The following is a 17763-nucleotide window of genomic DNA, read 5'->3' as shown; positions in this document are numbered from 1 at the left end:
CTGCTGGAGTGATCTGAAGCAAGGGCAGAGCTGGTGCAAGGCAAGGAGCAGCCTATTTACATTTGATATGTGGTTTCTTCCACAAAATGTAAAGGTCAACGATCCAGGCCATCCCCCTCCCACAACCCCGAAGCTGGCATTTAACATCCAAGTAAATGGTTATTCGGGGGCACTAAAACATTGCACTGCATGGCTGAGCACCCAATTTAATTGAACAGTCTTGCAACAGCATCTTAAATCATAGAGAAAGACAACCAGAATTATCAAACAGCAGGCAGGAAAACTCAGCTCAGTATACCTTGGATTGCCCGAAGGCCTGACAAAAAGCAGGCGTAAACTTGTGAAGTTTCACATTAGATTACATGTGTTAAGAGAGATTGTTAAATTTCCCCCCAAATTACAAACATTAATTTACCCGAGGCACTTTGTACAATGACAACTGCAGTTGACACAGCCTGTGTGCTATGTAAGCTTCACATGTACATTTTGTGCAACAGTCTTTCCTTACATTAGTGTGGATGTATTTTGCTTTCTGACAGGTATTTCACTCCTACTACAGTACCCTGATAAATATATTGGCCCTGTAGCCCCCAAACAAGATCTCCATAGCTAATCTTTAGATGGACATAAAAATGATTTGTGAGGGAAATGTTACTCACTGATACTTTTCAATGATATCCTGTCACCTTAACATAGTCACTTAATGGCCTCTAATGTTATTGTGCTTAGTTTAATAAAACATAAGCAAAGTATAATCAGGTTACAGCACAGAACAACATTTTGTTTGAAGTGAATGTTTCTTTATTCCTGAATCAGCCATTGAATTCAGCACTGCAAAATAAAAAAAGAAACAGATTGATTAATCCAAAACAAATAGGAACAGAAAAATCAATAATAGTGGGCTGTCGATATCAACACGCACAATTGTTATTTCAGCCACTGTGTTCGTGCTGATAAATTGAGATGAAGAGGAGCTGGCTTGAAGTTGCTGAGCAATCTGCAAATGCCCCAAAATGGATTTAGTTACTGAACACACTGATATTTAAGAGTCCACAGGAAGGATCCACTGGCTCGTACTGAAAGGTTAATTTTAGAGTCCCAACTCTAATCAGAGGCTCCTGCTATGTAGTTAACTGGCTGTTTTCCATTAGGGATCCGATTTGTGTAATCCGAAGATAATATGCATTTAAAAGTACTGCCATAGTTCAATGGGAGTCATTGTTGTGCAGCTTGTTGTTGGATTGTATTTCCCATTGGGCTGTAGACGGTTTCTGCAGCTGGTATTTACATCTGAGCATGGCACAGAGTGTCCTTGTGCACCCATATTAGATCCCAGGTGCTGTACCTCTTCAGTTTCATGCAGGAGTTGTAACCAGATACTTTTTGTCTTTTCTTTTGTAATTTTAACAGCAGTTTGCAAAGCATTCCAGTTTTGGACTCCAGGCGACTGTTTATTTTTTCCCGTCCGACCTGCTCTTCTGTTCTCTTCCATCAAAGAATAGATCTTGCGAATGTTGTTTGAAAACTTGCAACCGCTATTCAACACCAAACATGCAGGTTTCAAAGATTTCTTATTGTGCAACTGACAATAATGCATCTCTGCCACGAAGAACTTCACAAGAAACTGTGTGTCATCCCAGTTCTTCACACAGTTGTCCTCAAATCCTTGAATTTAGTACCTTTGTGCTACACCTAGGCTCATGCCCATGTTAGACAGCCTTGCTGAACAGGAATGGTCACAGGTTTCTCAGCTGTTAATATTGAAATAGACTGGCCAGAACAGAGGAGCAATATTTCAATTCTGTTATGATTACTACAGTACTTAATGCAGTGTTTCAATTCTAGTTCTAAAGGGCTGGTTTGAAAAAAAAACTGCTAAATGAAAAGCAAAATACATGACATGTAAATTTCTAAAGGTAGAAATACATATGAAAACATGATTTTAAAACTGATCACGACCTCAAAGAGACAACTTCCCTTTAAATCATATCATTGTTAACTCTTTGTTTGCAAGCTATAGCATTCAGCAAACTGCTGTTATAAGTGGTAAAGGTATGGTAGTAATGAAGATTATCCATTGCATGTCAACTGTATCAAGTTACAGTTTTGGAGTGTTTTTGTACAACCTTTCAATAAAGTGATATGACATGGATGAAAGTATTATTTCTTAAAGAGGGATCTTATTCATTTCATGCCTATATCTTTTAGCGTTTAAAAGCATGTTGTGCCTGAACTCGTGATCCAACACAGTGCAACATTTTATCTGTCTACTTTGTTCTCAGTGACAGCATCGGACCAGGATAAGTCTACATGGTTCAGATTTAATGTAAAGTTCCTCATACATTACCTTAAAATCTACACAGCCACTACAAAACCTTAGTAATGTGACCTCTCCCTCAACTGCACTTGTATAACATTTCCATTTCTCACATTGGTTGTCCCTATTGCCTGAAAGCTAATATGCTTGTGTCAACTACTGCTAAATTGAAGTATTTGTGCATTAACATCAAGAATGCCTACGCTTATTTCCTGGGATGGCCCATACCAACTATTAAAGACAAGAGGCTTTCAACCTATATCTATACTGGATCTGTAACTCCAGATCTTGCAGAAGAGAGAGCAGTCTTATAACTCAGTAGATAATAAGTTTCATTCCACCCTCCATATACACATGCACACACTATGCTATGTATGTACAAGATTTGATTGCAGTTTCTGTATTTTGAAAGGATGGGATGGCGTCTCCTTCGTGCCAAACAGACAGAATCCACATGGGAATTCTCTCAACTCAGTTCGGATTGGGTGCACATCCCAGTTTAAGGAGAATGATATACCAATGTACCAGGTAGCTCTCTAATACCAGTTGTTATGCAATATAAAAATCGTTTAACAATCCTGTTGCCAATTCTATCATTTCCCTCCACATTTCTCATTTTTTAAAAATGTTTTCTATCACAAAGTTCCCAACAAATCACCAATGCATAAATACAACATAAACAACAAATGTGCAATAGCAAGAGAGTTCTACAATTTTAGTCCCCCAAAAATTATTTTTATATAAATAATTTATAAATTTCACTATACGAGATTAAGTACAAAGTAAAGGAACGTTAAAGCCATTGTTTGCACGTTAACTTGGGTGGGGAGAAAAGCACATATGTGTTTTAGTTCCAGCTCAGATAGGATAATGAGATGAAAGCTGATTGAGTAAGGCAGTTCCAGTCAACTATGTGATGTGCTCTCACATTAAGATAGGAGCCCTAGTCTCATTCCTTCCTTACTCATTATGCTCTGTGGAGTCCAGATGATCTGGTATTGGCAAACCTGTTAAAACGGTGAGAGCTTTATTCCATACAGTGAATGTGGGGCACACTGGTTGAACAAATGTAATGTCAAAGGTGTACAGGTGCTGAGAGTTAACCGCATCGTAGAAGGCTAAAGATCCATTATCGTAGTCCAGCAAAATGCCCAGCCGCCTGAGGTGTGGCGAGGGCTCCACTGGGATCTCCTTGCTGTTGTGCCTTGCCACCCAACTATTATTACACCGGCAAAACACCCAAGAGAAGGTATTCTTCCCAATCCACTCGTGTTTTGGGGCTGACTTGTAGGCAACCCCAATCGCATACCTGTTGAGAAATGGGAAAGATTTTACCTTCTGAGTCTCACTCTGCGGAAACGTACAGACAGAACAAAGTACAATGATCGCAGATTTATAATAATAATAAAATAATAATCCTTGCATTTGGTATAGCGCTTTTCACGTCTTTTAGACGTCTCAAAGCGCTTCACAGAATATACTGTAAAGTGAATTGACTGTATATTTGTGGGCGAACGCGGCAGCCAATTGCACACAGCAATGTCCCACAAACAGTCGTAGATTGAAAATGATCATTTTATTATTGTTTTTTGTTTTGGAGGGATTATTATTAGGTGTGTGGAGTAAGGAAACTTGCCCAAGGTTTCGCCCTGCCTGGAATTGAACTCAGGTCTATAGCCAATTTTCACAGATTAACTTGTGATAGAGTGATTGATTGATCCCCAATTGACTGGCATTTCCATATCTTACTGGGAAAACACTTGCTTGATACAAAAAGAGTTTGCAACAGAATACATATACCATACACAAACATGATCAGGTGTAAAAAAGAGCTAATGTGAATGTGCTGTATTAGGTAGTCTGCATGCAGGGTGCACTTTAGAGCATCCTAACCATAAAGCAACTGCAATTGAAGATGGACTTTCAGATCATCTTCATCTGTAATGAATTATGACATTTCTTTAAAAGTGATCTCTTATTTTTCAAATGAGCTACTGAATTGTTCGGCTGCACCAAATGAATCTCTGCATCCAGGAATAACAAGAATTAGTCTCAAAGGCAACTTGATCAGTATCTATTGACCATTAACTACCTCAGCTTAAAAGTTGATGCTAATTGCTATTTTTTGCAAGACCAAACCTATTATATGACATTAGATTTTCCCTTGATTATTCACCTCATCATTCTATTGTAGGAAAATTCTTAATACTTTGTATTAAATAAAACATTTTCTACTAGAAATCCATCTTGATCTGGTGCTACAATGGATCTCAGAGCCCCTGGGTAAAGGAGGTGAAAATCAACCAGGGTTCCTGCTCCTGACAACCATACAGAGACTGCAACTGGCAGGTGCACTCATGTGGATGTCTGTCGGGGACAGACTATATTCTACTGTGATGCCTGTTGGCACTCACTCACATAGGAATCTTAATGGGTATTGGAAAGTGACTGGCACTCGTAAAGATGCAGAATACTAGAAGGAAAAAGGACTAAAGGTGCCTCCAAGAGGAGGGCGAATTGGATTGAAGTGAACAATTTATTATTATTATTATTATTTTTGAAGGAATTATTACCCCTGGAAAAACAATCCACCAATTGACTAACAACCAGGTTCCTACTTACTGCTTGGTAAACAGAGGCATGTGGAGTAAGGAAACTTGCCAACATTTCGTCTTGCCGTGAATAGAACCCAGGTCCTCCCGCTTGCAAGTCGAATGCTCTTACCACTGAGCTACACTACTTCACAGCACAGTCATCATGGAAGATTTTCCATATTACATCATGTCCAGGTCAGGTGAAGCATGGTTAGATAAAACTCTGATTTATGCAAGCTGCCATATATTGTCATTCTCACAACAGTTATCCTGTGGTCCCTCTGAGTAAATACGTCAATTTTGTGTTGAATGATACTTAATATAATATTCTGTGTACTTAAACGAGTGAGTCCACCTGATAACTTGCGAGGGACAAAATTTTGAATGAGACAACTGACAATGTGATGAGTACTACTGTCAAATTAAATCCGCTCCTTCTTCCCGCACGTACAATATTCTATTTACAGCCTAAAAGGATTACTCCAGGGTAATGCCAAACCCTGCACTTATTCTGGAGTATCCATCTGAAAAATGCACCTGCCATTAATTATTTAAAAAGAACATGATTTCAAAGTGCGAAATATTTTAGAAACCCACAGGTCCTGACCAGAACCATCAATTTTGCTTCATTTGTCAAACTGGCTACTGAAAGATGAAACCTGTGTTTAACCTTGGCTTCCACCAGTCCTTGCTGCTCACTACTCTTTCAGAAGAACAGTATGCAGCAAAGTGTTGGAAGTGCTCTGAGCGCTATCCTGCATGGTTGTTGTTGTTGTTGTTGTACTGCAGTTTTTTTTAAAGAAAGTAATATATTTCAAATAAAACAATGCCATTTAAGTGAAACCTTTGGATTACCGCAGACAAAAACACTTAAAAGTGGGACTGAGAAGGTAGAGAGAAACAAATAATTCTTAAATATTAAAACAAAACTAGATGATAAAGATACAAATTAATCAGAAAATAGTATATTATTGTAATAAGAAAGTAATGTTAAAAAGGTAAAGAGGGAACAGAGAAAATTAGTATCAGGTGAATAGAAAAACTTATTTTTTACTTTAAACAATGTGCTTTACATATCCTCCTCAAGTGAAAGGCACTATGTAAATGTAAAATGTAAATATAATTTGTATTGTAAAAGGAAGGTTTTCTTTGTCACTGTGTTAGCTAATCCTCTAGGCCATCAGTCATTGTTCCCAACTCCTTGCCATTGGCACTCAAAAATAACTGCACTTCACTTCATTTTCTCTCTCATCCTGTGGTATCTATTTTGTAGTGAGCTGTGTGGTATATATTTTGAAACTAGCTGTGTGGTATCTATTTTGTAGGGAACTGTGTGTATCTATTTTGTAGGAAACTGTGTGGTATCTATTTTGCAGTGGGTTGTGTGGAATTAAGTTTATAACAAGCTGTGTGTATCTATTTTGTAGCAAGCATTCTGATATTTTGTAGCAAGCATTGTGATGTATATTTTGTAGCGAGAGAGGTAGTATCTTTTTGGCAATCTGGACAGATACAGATGAGATCAGAAACTTGTAGGAGCGAACGATGGGATCAGAGGCAGATTCCACTGTTCTGCAGCAACATACACTGCTAATGTTCCTTAAAATTCTCCTGAAATATCAAGGAGGATCACAGATCATTGGTGAGATGCTATGCAGGGAGCCATCAGAGTTTTTCTTTATTTTAATAGTTGCAGTTATCACAAGTGTGAGGCTAAATGCAAGGCACTTTTCAAGCTCCTTAAAGCAGCTTGATAATCTCCTTGAGAAGTTCCTATTTGAAAGGTATTGCCTGCCACTGCATTGAACCATACCACCAGGCTCCTCTGTGTGTGTTCCTATAATGAGTAACTGTGAAGTGGAATGCAGAGCAGCATAACACCATATTGAAGATATCAATCTTGGCTCTTTTGTGGATTGGGAATTAGTGGAAATTTGCTGGAAATCAAAAGTGGGAGAGGGGGGGGATTGATAAAACAAAGGCCAGCTGGAAAAATGGCAGGAAACAGTCTGCAATTAAACTGTAATAATATTTTTAAAGATCCAGCTGGCCTCTGAGACAACTAAAGTGTGGAAACAGGAAACAAAATTCCACACATTGGAGCCTTGGAGAGTGTGATAAAATGCTCATTGGAAAACTAGCTGATTTAGACTTTAATATGTTTGGTACGAGTGGGGCTCTGGCTCCCTGAAAGGACTCAGGGTTGTCCTGCAAATGGGGGTGTTGATTCAGTGGGTGGCAAAAAAATTCAGACAAGTACTTTGTTCACGCCCTCCCCCTTATAACGCCTTAACACATCTCTGAGATGTCTCAAAGCGCTTCACAGAATAAACTGTAAAGTGAATTAACTGTATATTTGGTGGGTAAAATAATGATATAATAGAAGCCCTAGTTTAAAAATGTTTAATTTAGTTTAGTCAAATCATCAGGGGAACAAATCAGCTGTAGAAGGGAAGGAAACTAACAAAAACAACAGCCAAAGGACCCTAGATTAATGGGTGTGTTCAATGGTGCTGATTTCTCCCTCCTGCCCTGAATCTAATTGCCTCCTGTATTTTACAGTTCCATGGAACAAAACACTCACTGGTATCATGGTCATGTGGTCACTTTTTCATATGTGAAGCTTCACAGTGAGTGGAGATAAATTATTCATCCATGGTAAGTATCGCACCGCGATCTTTTTCTCCCAAATCTAACAACATTTTCCAACAAGTTAATTGCATAGTACAGCATTTCCAACAAGATCAATGAATGGAAAGTTGACTAGTTGATTCCCTCCTTTCCCAGGAGGAATTGTGACCAATCTTTTTTTTAATTAAATTCAACGGTTACTTGTGAAATTTCAGACACAAAACAAACACTACAGTTACAGCAACGATTTCAACCCCATTAATAATTCTTGCATTCTTTGAAAAGCACCTTCACATCAGGAGACATCCCAAAATGCTTCATTCAGCAGGTTTACTGAGACTCTGTCCGGCATGGATGGTGCTATATAAATCTAAGTTGTTGGTGTGGTTGTTGAGAAATGCACTGACAGTGTAATTGTAGGCAAGATGTATCAGTTTAATTGCAAACAGCAAAGTCCCACAAGCAGCCATGAAATTAATGATCAATTTTATTTGGGGGATTGTTGGCCAGGACACCGAGTAAACTCCATTCTTTTTTCGAGGTGTGTGTTGAATCTTTAACAACTATCTGATCAAACAGATGGGACCTCGGTTTAATGTCTCACCTGAAGTACGGCACCTCAGATTCAATATACTCTGACACTCTCTTAAACCTACAACCGCCTGACTGAGAGGCGAGAATGCTACCAACTGAGCCAGGCTGACAGATTGTCTAAATATGCAACACGACTCAAGAAATTGAAATGAAATTTATTTAGGATGGCCAGTGGATGTCTGTGCAGAATGCTCGTAAGAAAAGGGAAGAAATATATGTATACAACAACAACTTGGATTTATATAGCGCCCTCCACACCGGACGGTGTCTCAGAGCGCTTTACTGGATTGGATAGAGCTTATACAGCTGTCTTATGACATATAGCTCTTTGGTTCTTACTCTGATTATAAGATTATGAGGGTAACATCTCTTACAAATAACCTTAGGCACGGTGGATTTTAAAGAATGCAATAAGGCAATATTTTAAGTTGTCCGACAATGCATCAGTTCTATCTTAATGGAGCGGTTAAAGCTGCTGATGCACTTTAAATGTTATAGTAAAGAGAAAACAAAATTCAAATCTACTCCAAGTCAAAATTGCAGAAAAACACAAACTGTATATTTATTCAGCTGGTTTCAGTAATTTTAACAGCATTTTCCATTTTTGCATTTTATAAAGTCTCTGGACAACTGCAATGATGTCAGCAATGCCCTGGATTTTCATTGTATTTCAGATTCATTCCGTGAAAGAACAAGTTTGCCAAAATTTTCATAAACATAGTGCATTTTACGATCAACTAACTAGTACAGTGGATGTATACATAACTTATGATAATAATAATTCTTGCATTTGATGTAGCTCTTTATCACATTGTCAAAATGACTCAAAGTGCTTCACAGGATTTACTGTAAAGTGACTGTATGTTGTAGACAAAGACAGCAGCCAATTTGCCAACAGCAATGTCCTACAAACATTGTGGAGTCCTGTAGCTCAGTGGTTAGAGCACTCGCTTTGCAAGTGAGAGACCTGAGTTCAATTCCAGGCAGAGGGCGAAACCTTGGGCAAGTTTCCTTACTCCACACGCCTAATAATAATCCCTTCAAAACCAAAAACAATAATAAATTGGTCATTTTCAATCTACGACTGTTTGTGGGACATTGCTGTGCGCAATTGGCTGCCGCGTTCGCCCACAAATATACAGTCAATTCACTTTACAGTGTGTTCTGTGAAGCGCTTTGGGACGTCCTCCTGACGTGAAAAGCGCTATATCAAATGCAAGGATTATTATTATTATTATTATAAACAACCATGAAGTGAATTGTTGGCTAGGAGATCTTCCCTTCACTTTTTGAATAACATCATGGGATTGTTAATGTCCACTAGAATAGGAAGATGGTTACCTTCCTTTAACAGCTCATGCAAAGGAAACACTTCTGACAATGCAGAACTGCAATATTTCTCAGCATTGCACTGGAGTGTTTGTCAATCACCAGATTATGCCACCTAGATTATAGGATCAAAATCCCAACATGGAGCTTTAACCCACAACCTTCTGACTAGAGCATGTTCTAGTCATGCAGAGCATGTTCAAGCAATAGTCTATTGAATGTGTTGCATCTTGAAAGCATCTGACTACAAATTAAATTAACTTAGTTTACCCGGTGTAGATCACTCTCAATGTTACATTTAGAAAATTGTGGTTGAAAATGTGGTAAGTTTCTAACATGAATTCTGATAGAATTCCCGCTGGGAAATTTTGTGAAGAGATCACATTGTAGAGTTTCCATGGGTCGGCATTGACATACTTTCAATTACTAATGGGCCCAATGGTCAATAGGCCTAAACCAGCATTTATACACCGATTTTCAAATTGAAAATTTGGGAAAATGTTGGCACAGTAGCTGAGCTAAGATTTTCTCTGAAGTGCTTTAGATGTCCTCCCGATGTGAAAGGCACTCGAAAAATGTAAATGTATTCACAATGTATTGTAGATAAACTTCACCTGAATAAGCAACCGAAAGGTGGGAGAACATAGTTGGGAGAGACTGAAAGCTCTGTGAGTGAACTTGTGCCCGTTTCCTTATGCAGAAAAATCAGTGCAATAATTCACAATGGAAAAGACTGATATTTAAGTGCTAGCAAATGTTGAAAATCTACACCAGCTCACAGTGCCAAATGGGACAGTCAACCCTAGAGGTTTTTTTTTAAAAAAAACACAACTCAGTTTAATTTGCGGTGTTTCTTAATGGCGTTCATTAAAAAAGAATTCATGTTCAGCCACAGGATCACATGTAGATCAGGTCAGAGCAGACCGTGGGATGTTTGTTGTCATGTTCTGCTGGTTACCAGAAGAAAGAATCCTTTTTAGAAATACTGAAAATTAGACCCCTGTGTTACTTTTTAACTAGCTTTAATACAAATATCAATTAATATTAGCGTCAGTACAGTTAATTGCTCATGTTAAATACTAATGTTTCTTGTTAAATAATGTAAAGGAAATTTAATGTTTCCTTTAATTGGAGATGATTTTGGTACTAATAGCCTTGATACTTCCTTTTTCTTTGAAATAACTATAGTACTGTAAATATTGACATGCTTCTTGCTTTTGTAAACTGTCCAATTTGGCTATTATAGCCTTTCCCTTGAACGATTAAATTGGACAAATTGTACTGTAATTTTGTGCCAGAAAGACAAGTGTAATAGGTTTCTTGATCTTACCATGTGCTTCCCGCAATGAGGATCTCCCAGTAATGGCGGCCACTGTCGATATACACGTTGCCAGCTATGCCATAGCTCCCCTGGCTGGTGAAGCGCTCTGGAGTGTGACTTTTCTTCGAGGCAGTTTCATCCCGCTCAACACTTAGGTTGTCATGAGACACCTTCAGTTTCCTGTGGGCGGATTTGGGGTCCAGTTTAAATGGCTGGCCTAGGAATTGTAAAGAGAGAAAAACAGTTGTGTGATAATTCAGCAAATAACTGCATTGGACTTGAGAAGTATTTTCTCTTCTATCTGCTGGTTATGTCATCAAATTGTATATGCATTAGGATATATCACTCGATCAATGCAAGATCAACATCACATGGTCATACTTAGTGTTCAACGCTCAAGATACTACTCAGTGTGATGGGCACTATGTGAATGCAAGTTGGTGTTTACCTACAAATACTAAACTTGAAAATAATTACCTGTGCTTTGAGATGTTGATGTTATAAGGTGTTATATCAAATGCAAGGATTATCATCAGTATGTCATAGGAGAGTATTTTCCCTCTAGTTGGATGTTGCCAGACTGCCAAATTAATGAAGTGGGACCAATGCATTGCAGCTGACTCACGCTGATTTCAAAGTGCTTAACATTGCTTCTGGGTGCAAAATCTATTCCTTAGCACTACCATCTCTTGCTCAGCACAAATGCACAAAGCAAATGTGAAAGTAACAACCAAAGACAGATATGGACTCAGTAGTGCATTTTTAATTGAGAATGGATGCTGAGCACAAATGATAAACCTCTTTTGAAAACCATTTACTTTCCTATCTATGAGAAAAAATAAATGTAGGGGGAGCCTGCAAATTAATTGCCATTAGCTCATGGGAAATAGTTTTTTTTCAATTTTAATGATATAAAGCAACTTCCTCTCACAATAGAGGTCTTAGGCAAGTCGAATTAGGAACTGTAGCTATGTATAACAGGGCATTTAATTAATATTGTTACAGTCATGTTCAATGCAATGCTGTGTAGGTGTGTAGGAATGGCAGATGTATTGAGTAGTGAGTGGGCAGTAGAGCATAAATGTCCTGCATTATTCGACTATTCAGTTCAGACAGAATTCTTCGCAAACCAGACCCAGAAAATCGATTGGTAAGTTGCCTCCTGTGGGTTCTGATTGACAATAAATTGAATCTATCACAACAGTGCTCGGTACTAGTGAGTAAGGCAAACCAGATGCTGGGGTGTATGAAAAAGGTAATATTGAGCCGAAATAGTGGGGTAATCTTGCCACTTTATAAATCATTGGTGCGACCGCACTTGGAATACTGTGTGCCACCGCAATATAAAAAAGATATTGCAGCAATTGAGAGGATACAGAGGAGGGCAACCAAAATGATTGAGGGGATGGAGGGACTCGACTATGAGGAGTGATTAGATAAATTAGGCATGTTCACACTGGAGAAAAANGAAGGTTCGGGGTGATATGATTATGGTCTTTAAGATTCTGAAGGGAATAGCTAATATAGACCATGATAAGCTGTTTTATCTTGTACACGGCCGGCAATTGAAGAGGGGTAAATTCAGGACAAATCTGTGGAAACTCTACTTCAGTGAGTGAGTAGTAAACTTATGGAAGAGGCTCCCTAGCGAGATGGTGGAAATAGAAAATGTTGTTTGTTTCAAGAAAAATTAGATCGATTTCTGCTTGAAAATAATATCTCGGGATACAGTATATAGTTTGGGACACAAAATGTCAAGCGACTACCAGGCTAGCAGACCTTTGTCTTCTTTCGCCTAGTAAATTGTTATGTTCTAAAAAGAGCAGTGATATAGCCTGAACATCCATGTGGAAACCAAGGGTGGAATCAGCTTAAAAAGTGATGAATAGCACATAAGGAAGGTGATATCCAGAAGCATAGTTCTTGTTTCTACGTTTATATGAGAGAAAATACTTTTTCTGGCTTTGCACTGAGTAAAGTCAAGCACAGTGAGAATGAAAGAGCCCATTCAAAATGCATGAGCGACATTCCATAAGTGAATGCAGCACATACATTTTGCAGAGGATGATGTTTTAAGGGCACATTTGGAACTTCCTTTGTGAGAGCTGCTCTATATTTGTTCGGCACAATGGGAGTTTGTCATCTAAAATCTTAGGAGTTTGTTACCTAAAATGGGAAGACGATTATACTTAGAACATTGATGGTGATTTTTGAGTGTTTGCTTTGGACCCATGCTCCAGTCTTCTGTCAATTTAGCATGGAAGTTTAAGTACAGTTTAGCATTGCAGCTCCTTTTAACCTACTATTTGGTGGAGTTGTGAAGGTTTGACAGGGGAGAAGCAGCTTAAGGTGGATAGACGCTACACTTTGATATGGCATCTTATCATGTCATTGAGGAGTCTCAAAGCGTTTTACAGAATATACTGTAAAGTGAATTGAATTTTGTGGGTGAGATGTAGCATTCAATTGTTCACAGCAGTGTCCTACAACAGTTGGGTTTAAGTGACCAAATTATTTTTTTTTGAAGGTTTATTATACCTGGAAAGTGATCCACCAATCAATTAACTACCTGATTCCTACTTACTGCTAGGTAAACAGAGATGTGTGATGTAAGGAAACGTGTCTAAGGATTCGTCCTGCACAGGGATCGAAACTAGGTTCTCTCAAATGAGAGGAAAATGCTCTTAACTATAGGAACAGGACTCCATTGGTGGTCAAGTGAGTTCAGCACATTTAACTCCTTGAAGTGATAACTTACTTCTACAAGGTTGTGGTTGAGCTGTGTAGCAAAGAACGACAAATAAAAGCAAACAGTAATAAAACAAAGTATAAGCTTAATTCTGCTTTAAAGGGCCCATTCTGACAACCATCAAACTTGGGCCCATTATTCTTGTTAGACATATTGGAGGTGAATGAGGAGCTAAATTCTGCGGGATTATTTTATTTTATTAATTTTATGCAAAATACATTATGAGCTCCACTTTAGCCAGGCAAATTAACTGAACCTCAGATTGGTCGACATCACAGTTCCTTCCACTGAAGTCGTAAATCACAGAGCAAATGAGAATCAAATGTGGCATTTTAAGAGATAGTCTAAGTGCTCTTGATTTCACAGTGTGATAAGAGTGAAGGACACTGAGGTGAAGCAAAACTGTGAATCTTTTGTGGGCTTCTCTGGATCTTTATTGCAAGTAGAATTTTCCTTTGCGACAGTGATTCATATATGCTGTAAACCTCAGAAAACATGGAAGAAAATCCCATCCAGCTATCCAGCATGCAAAACCTACTTTATGATAGACTTCAGTCCACGTAACACAGCAAAAATACTATGGATCCACCAAAGCACATAACAGCAGAGAGGGTGAACTTTAGATTATTCATCCACACCTTCCCTATCCAAATGTGGCCTTCTTCTGTTCACAGACAAACTTCAACCAATCTTCAAGCTTCACAAACAGAGACAACTGTGTCCTATGTAAAAGATTTGTTCACCCTCACAGAATGAAATTCCCAAACATCCTAACGTTAGGGCAGATTATTTTAGTGCAGCCCCTTATATCCTTTGAACTGAAGGGAATGTTATCTCCCCCAATTCGGTCAGTGGAAAAAAAACAAGTGCTAGATTGTATCACTCTGGAATTTCCACCTAGTCTAGGACTTACATAGATTGAACAATAGGGAAGTGAGCCATTTGGCCCATGTCAGAGTTTATATTCCGCATGAAGCTCCATCCATCCTTACTTCCCCCTTATTCCCTACTCCCTCATGTGTTTAACTTCCTCTTAAATGCATCTACTCCATCTGCTTCAACCACTACTTTGGTCAGTGAGTTTCACATTCTCATCATCCTCTGTGTGGAGTGGTTCCTCCTAAATTCTCTGTTAGATCCCCAAATTGCTATCTTACAGTTGTGTCCCTTGGTTACGGACTCCTCAACAAGTGGTAACACGTTATTTACATTAACCTTATCGAACCTGATCTTTATGGAAAAGGGGATCAATTGCACTGATGCATTAACACTAAATTATTGACCACCCTGAAAGCTCAATGAGAGGTGAGGCTTGCAACACTGTATGTATACAATGCCAACCTTTAATCTGTAAACAGGATGTGCTGTACTGGAGTATGAAATAAAGCCAAAATAGATGTGAAAGACCATCACCAATGGAATTTCACACAAACCCTTCACCGTTGCTACTGTTGTTGGCAGCATATTTTGCAACCTTTCCAAAGCTAGAACTGGAGACTTTCCGAGACCCGCAGACACTCACTGTTTGTCTTTAGCCGGGAGGGTTCACTGCTGCGGCTGCCGGCCTGATTTATGGCCTTAACAATAAAGATGTATTTGGTGCCACTCTGCAACCCGTGGACTGTGTAATGGTTCTGTTTGATGTTAGGAACAATCATCCAGCTGTCGGCTGAGCTACACAAACCTGCAAATCCAAAAACAAGTCACGCATCAAGTGGAGAATTTAAAGAATTATTGTACATTCAAACAAAAGACAACTGCACACCTGCTACATTAGTTCATAAGAAATACTGTTCAGTTAATCTCACCTTCAACTTCTAAGTATCGTTTCATTAAACTGGCCCAAAATTTGTGTTTGGGGGGGATTTTAAAAAGAACAAGTTTCAATAATTTATTGCTCACAATCCCCATGGCTGCTTGCTTCATAAAATTGAGCACGTTTCAACAGTTTGTTTAGTAAAATGCTCACAATCGTAATGGCTGTCTGCGGCAAATGATTTTGTCCTCCCTAACCCAGGGCCATTGACATCAATTGTGTCTCTCCAATCCCCACCATGGCTGAGATCAGCTTATGAGCGTAGACAAGACACAGAACCTGCAACCTTCCATCCATATAGACAAATTATAAGGCAGTGCTGCACCAAGCAGTGCCCTGCTCATTGGCATATTAGGAATGCTGCATCTTAACTCTTTCTATAGTTCACAATCTTCAAAAGTAGAGCCAGATGTACATCTATTGAATTGGAATCTGTCTCCTCCTTTGTACATTCAACACTGCTAACACTGCAAATAACTTGTTGAATAATTTCCAAAGTACTTTTCACTAACTGGTAACAAGATTGCGTAACTCCAAATAGTTTATGCTTCAATGAGCTAAAATGCCATCAGACAACACTCTGTTTATATAAACAAAGTTAGTGTTACACTTAGCCTCAAGCATCAAATCATCTTTTGCCTAGTGCCTTCATCTGCTCTCATGTTAGGATTTTTTTTGAGAAGCAGGAATTTTTCCACACGTTTCAGTGAGAAGTATCTCAAACTGTCAAAATAACATTGCACAGTACAGTGAATACTACTTTTTAAGCGCATTAAAGAATTGGCATCAGCATGATTGGAGCTATAAATTATGTAAAGCCCTAGACAGCTTTTTGGCAGGAGTAGTTGCTTTTTTTTCATCAGCTGGGTATCTGACACATGCGGGAACCCATCACCACACTTAAGAGTATCCAAGATGCATCCCATCTACACATGGAAATTCCAGAGATGTTTATTGGAATGAAATGTGCACTCTTTCCCTGGATGGATGTATTCTCCTTACCTAATTCCAAGAAGTATTCGGCGCAGATTGACAAGAGCCAAGGCTTGGAGATCTCAGTGTGCGCTAAGTGAAAGCCAGCTACCAAGAGCTCCTTGTGAGCTTCCTGGTGAGCAATGCAGCTCAGCATGAATTGCATGAGAGCAATGACACCATCTTTCCTGCCCACAGCTTGGACACACGTCCCTTCCCACTGAACAATGGTTTCACCAGTTGGAGATAAGATATTAAACCAAGGTCCCATCTTCTATTTTTTAGATGGATGTTGAAGATCTCATGAAACTATTAAATAAAAAGGAGTTTCTCCTGAGCAAGAATCTTCCAGATTAGTCACCTCATGGTGTATGTGGAACCTTGCTGCAATATACGGCTGGCATAAACAGTGAATGCAATTCCTAATAGCAAATACTCATGAAGTGCTTTGGAAGTATTTCAATGTAATAAGATACTACAACAAAGTTCTTTCTTAAGAACCTTGATCAATACATTTATTTGGTAAAATGCGGTAAAATTAGTCAACCCGGGAATGTTGGGCATATGAATTTATTTTTGAAATAGTCAAACAAAAATAAACAGAAATCATAATTGACTTACTAACTACATTGGCGAGTCCTGTGAAAATAGCATATTGTAGTTCATACGACCCTACGCTGAATTCATCATCCGACGTCCAGTGAACCGTGATCGTGTCATGTGATGCTGTACACAGCTCTTCTCTGATAGCAGGTGGATTCGGTGCTACAAGGAAACACAAACCAGGCAAAAACTTCACATTTGTTTACAGAGATTGATTGAGTGGCAGGAACCAAATGTAGACTTCTTTAAGTTGATAAGTTTTTTTTAACCAATACCTTGCACGAGAGTCATTCTCACAAAACCACAAAACTAACAAAATTAGCTTTTTCTCAAACAATACACCTGGGCTGTTTGTTTAAAAAAAACAGAATGTAAAATACATTATGTGCAAACCATACTCATTGTGCTAATTACGACTTCTAGTTTGTGATTGTTGGAATGAGAGATTCGGACAGTTTTTTCCAAGCTGCCAAAGTCTGGGAAAAGGCTGGCAAGCAGAGGTATCTGGTATCGGAATTTTTTTTTTACGTGTTCACAAGTTAAACTACAGAGATTTCTGATAATGTGAGTTCAGAAACTCCCATTGTGTTAAATGTTGTACTGGATCTAAAAGTAAAGCTAAAGCAGTATCTTGTCATAGAACTTACCTGTGAGATAATCAAGGTTTTCCAGCATCTTCTTTTCACGTGAGAAATCTAATGCGAATGTATCAAATGTATCATTCAAATTGATTTCTGGAATAAGCACTTGAGAAGATGCAGTGGCCATAGACACTCTGCAGAGAGAGAAAAAAGTCCAAAGTTATTGTATATTATTCCTAGAAAAAATTTCCATCAA

General features: G+C 38.6%; 1 protein-coding gene across 2 annotated transcripts in view; it reads right to left on the bottom strand.

The window, feature by feature from the left end:
* Positions 1 to 792: 792 nt before the first annotated feature.
* The window catches only part of LOC103177517 (E3 ubiquitin-protein ligase Midline-1), a 211048-nt gene continuing 194077 nt past the window's right edge, over positions 793 to 17763 (bottom strand). For both annotated transcript variants that reach the window (XM_007891718.2, XM_007891717.2), the window contains exons 6-10: positions 17574 to 17701; positions 16945 to 17088; positions 15058 to 15219; positions 10796 to 11003; positions 793 to 3626 (exon numbers count right to left, since the gene is read on the bottom strand). In XM_007891718.2, coding sequence (XP_007889909.1) covers positions 3278 to 3626; positions 10796 to 11003; positions 15058 to 15219; positions 16945 to 17088; positions 17574 to 17701 — 991 coding nt within the window. In that variant the 3' untranslated portion in view covers positions 793 to 3277. The remainder of the gene's footprint in view (positions 3627 to 10795; positions 11004 to 15057; positions 15220 to 16944; positions 17089 to 17573; positions 17702 to 17763) is intronic.

This window comes from Callorhinchus milii, unplaced genomic scaffold, assembly GCF_018977255.1.
Source record: "Callorhinchus milii isolate IMCB2004 unplaced genomic scaffold, IMCB_Cmil_1.0 Scaffold4, whole genome shotgun sequence".
NCBI classification, from domain to species: domain Eukaryota; kingdom Metazoa; phylum Chordata; class Chondrichthyes; order Chimaeriformes; family Callorhinchidae; genus Callorhinchus; species Callorhinchus milii.
Note: the sequence above shows the minus strand (reverse complement) of the source record. Positions and strands in the feature narration are given on the sequence as shown.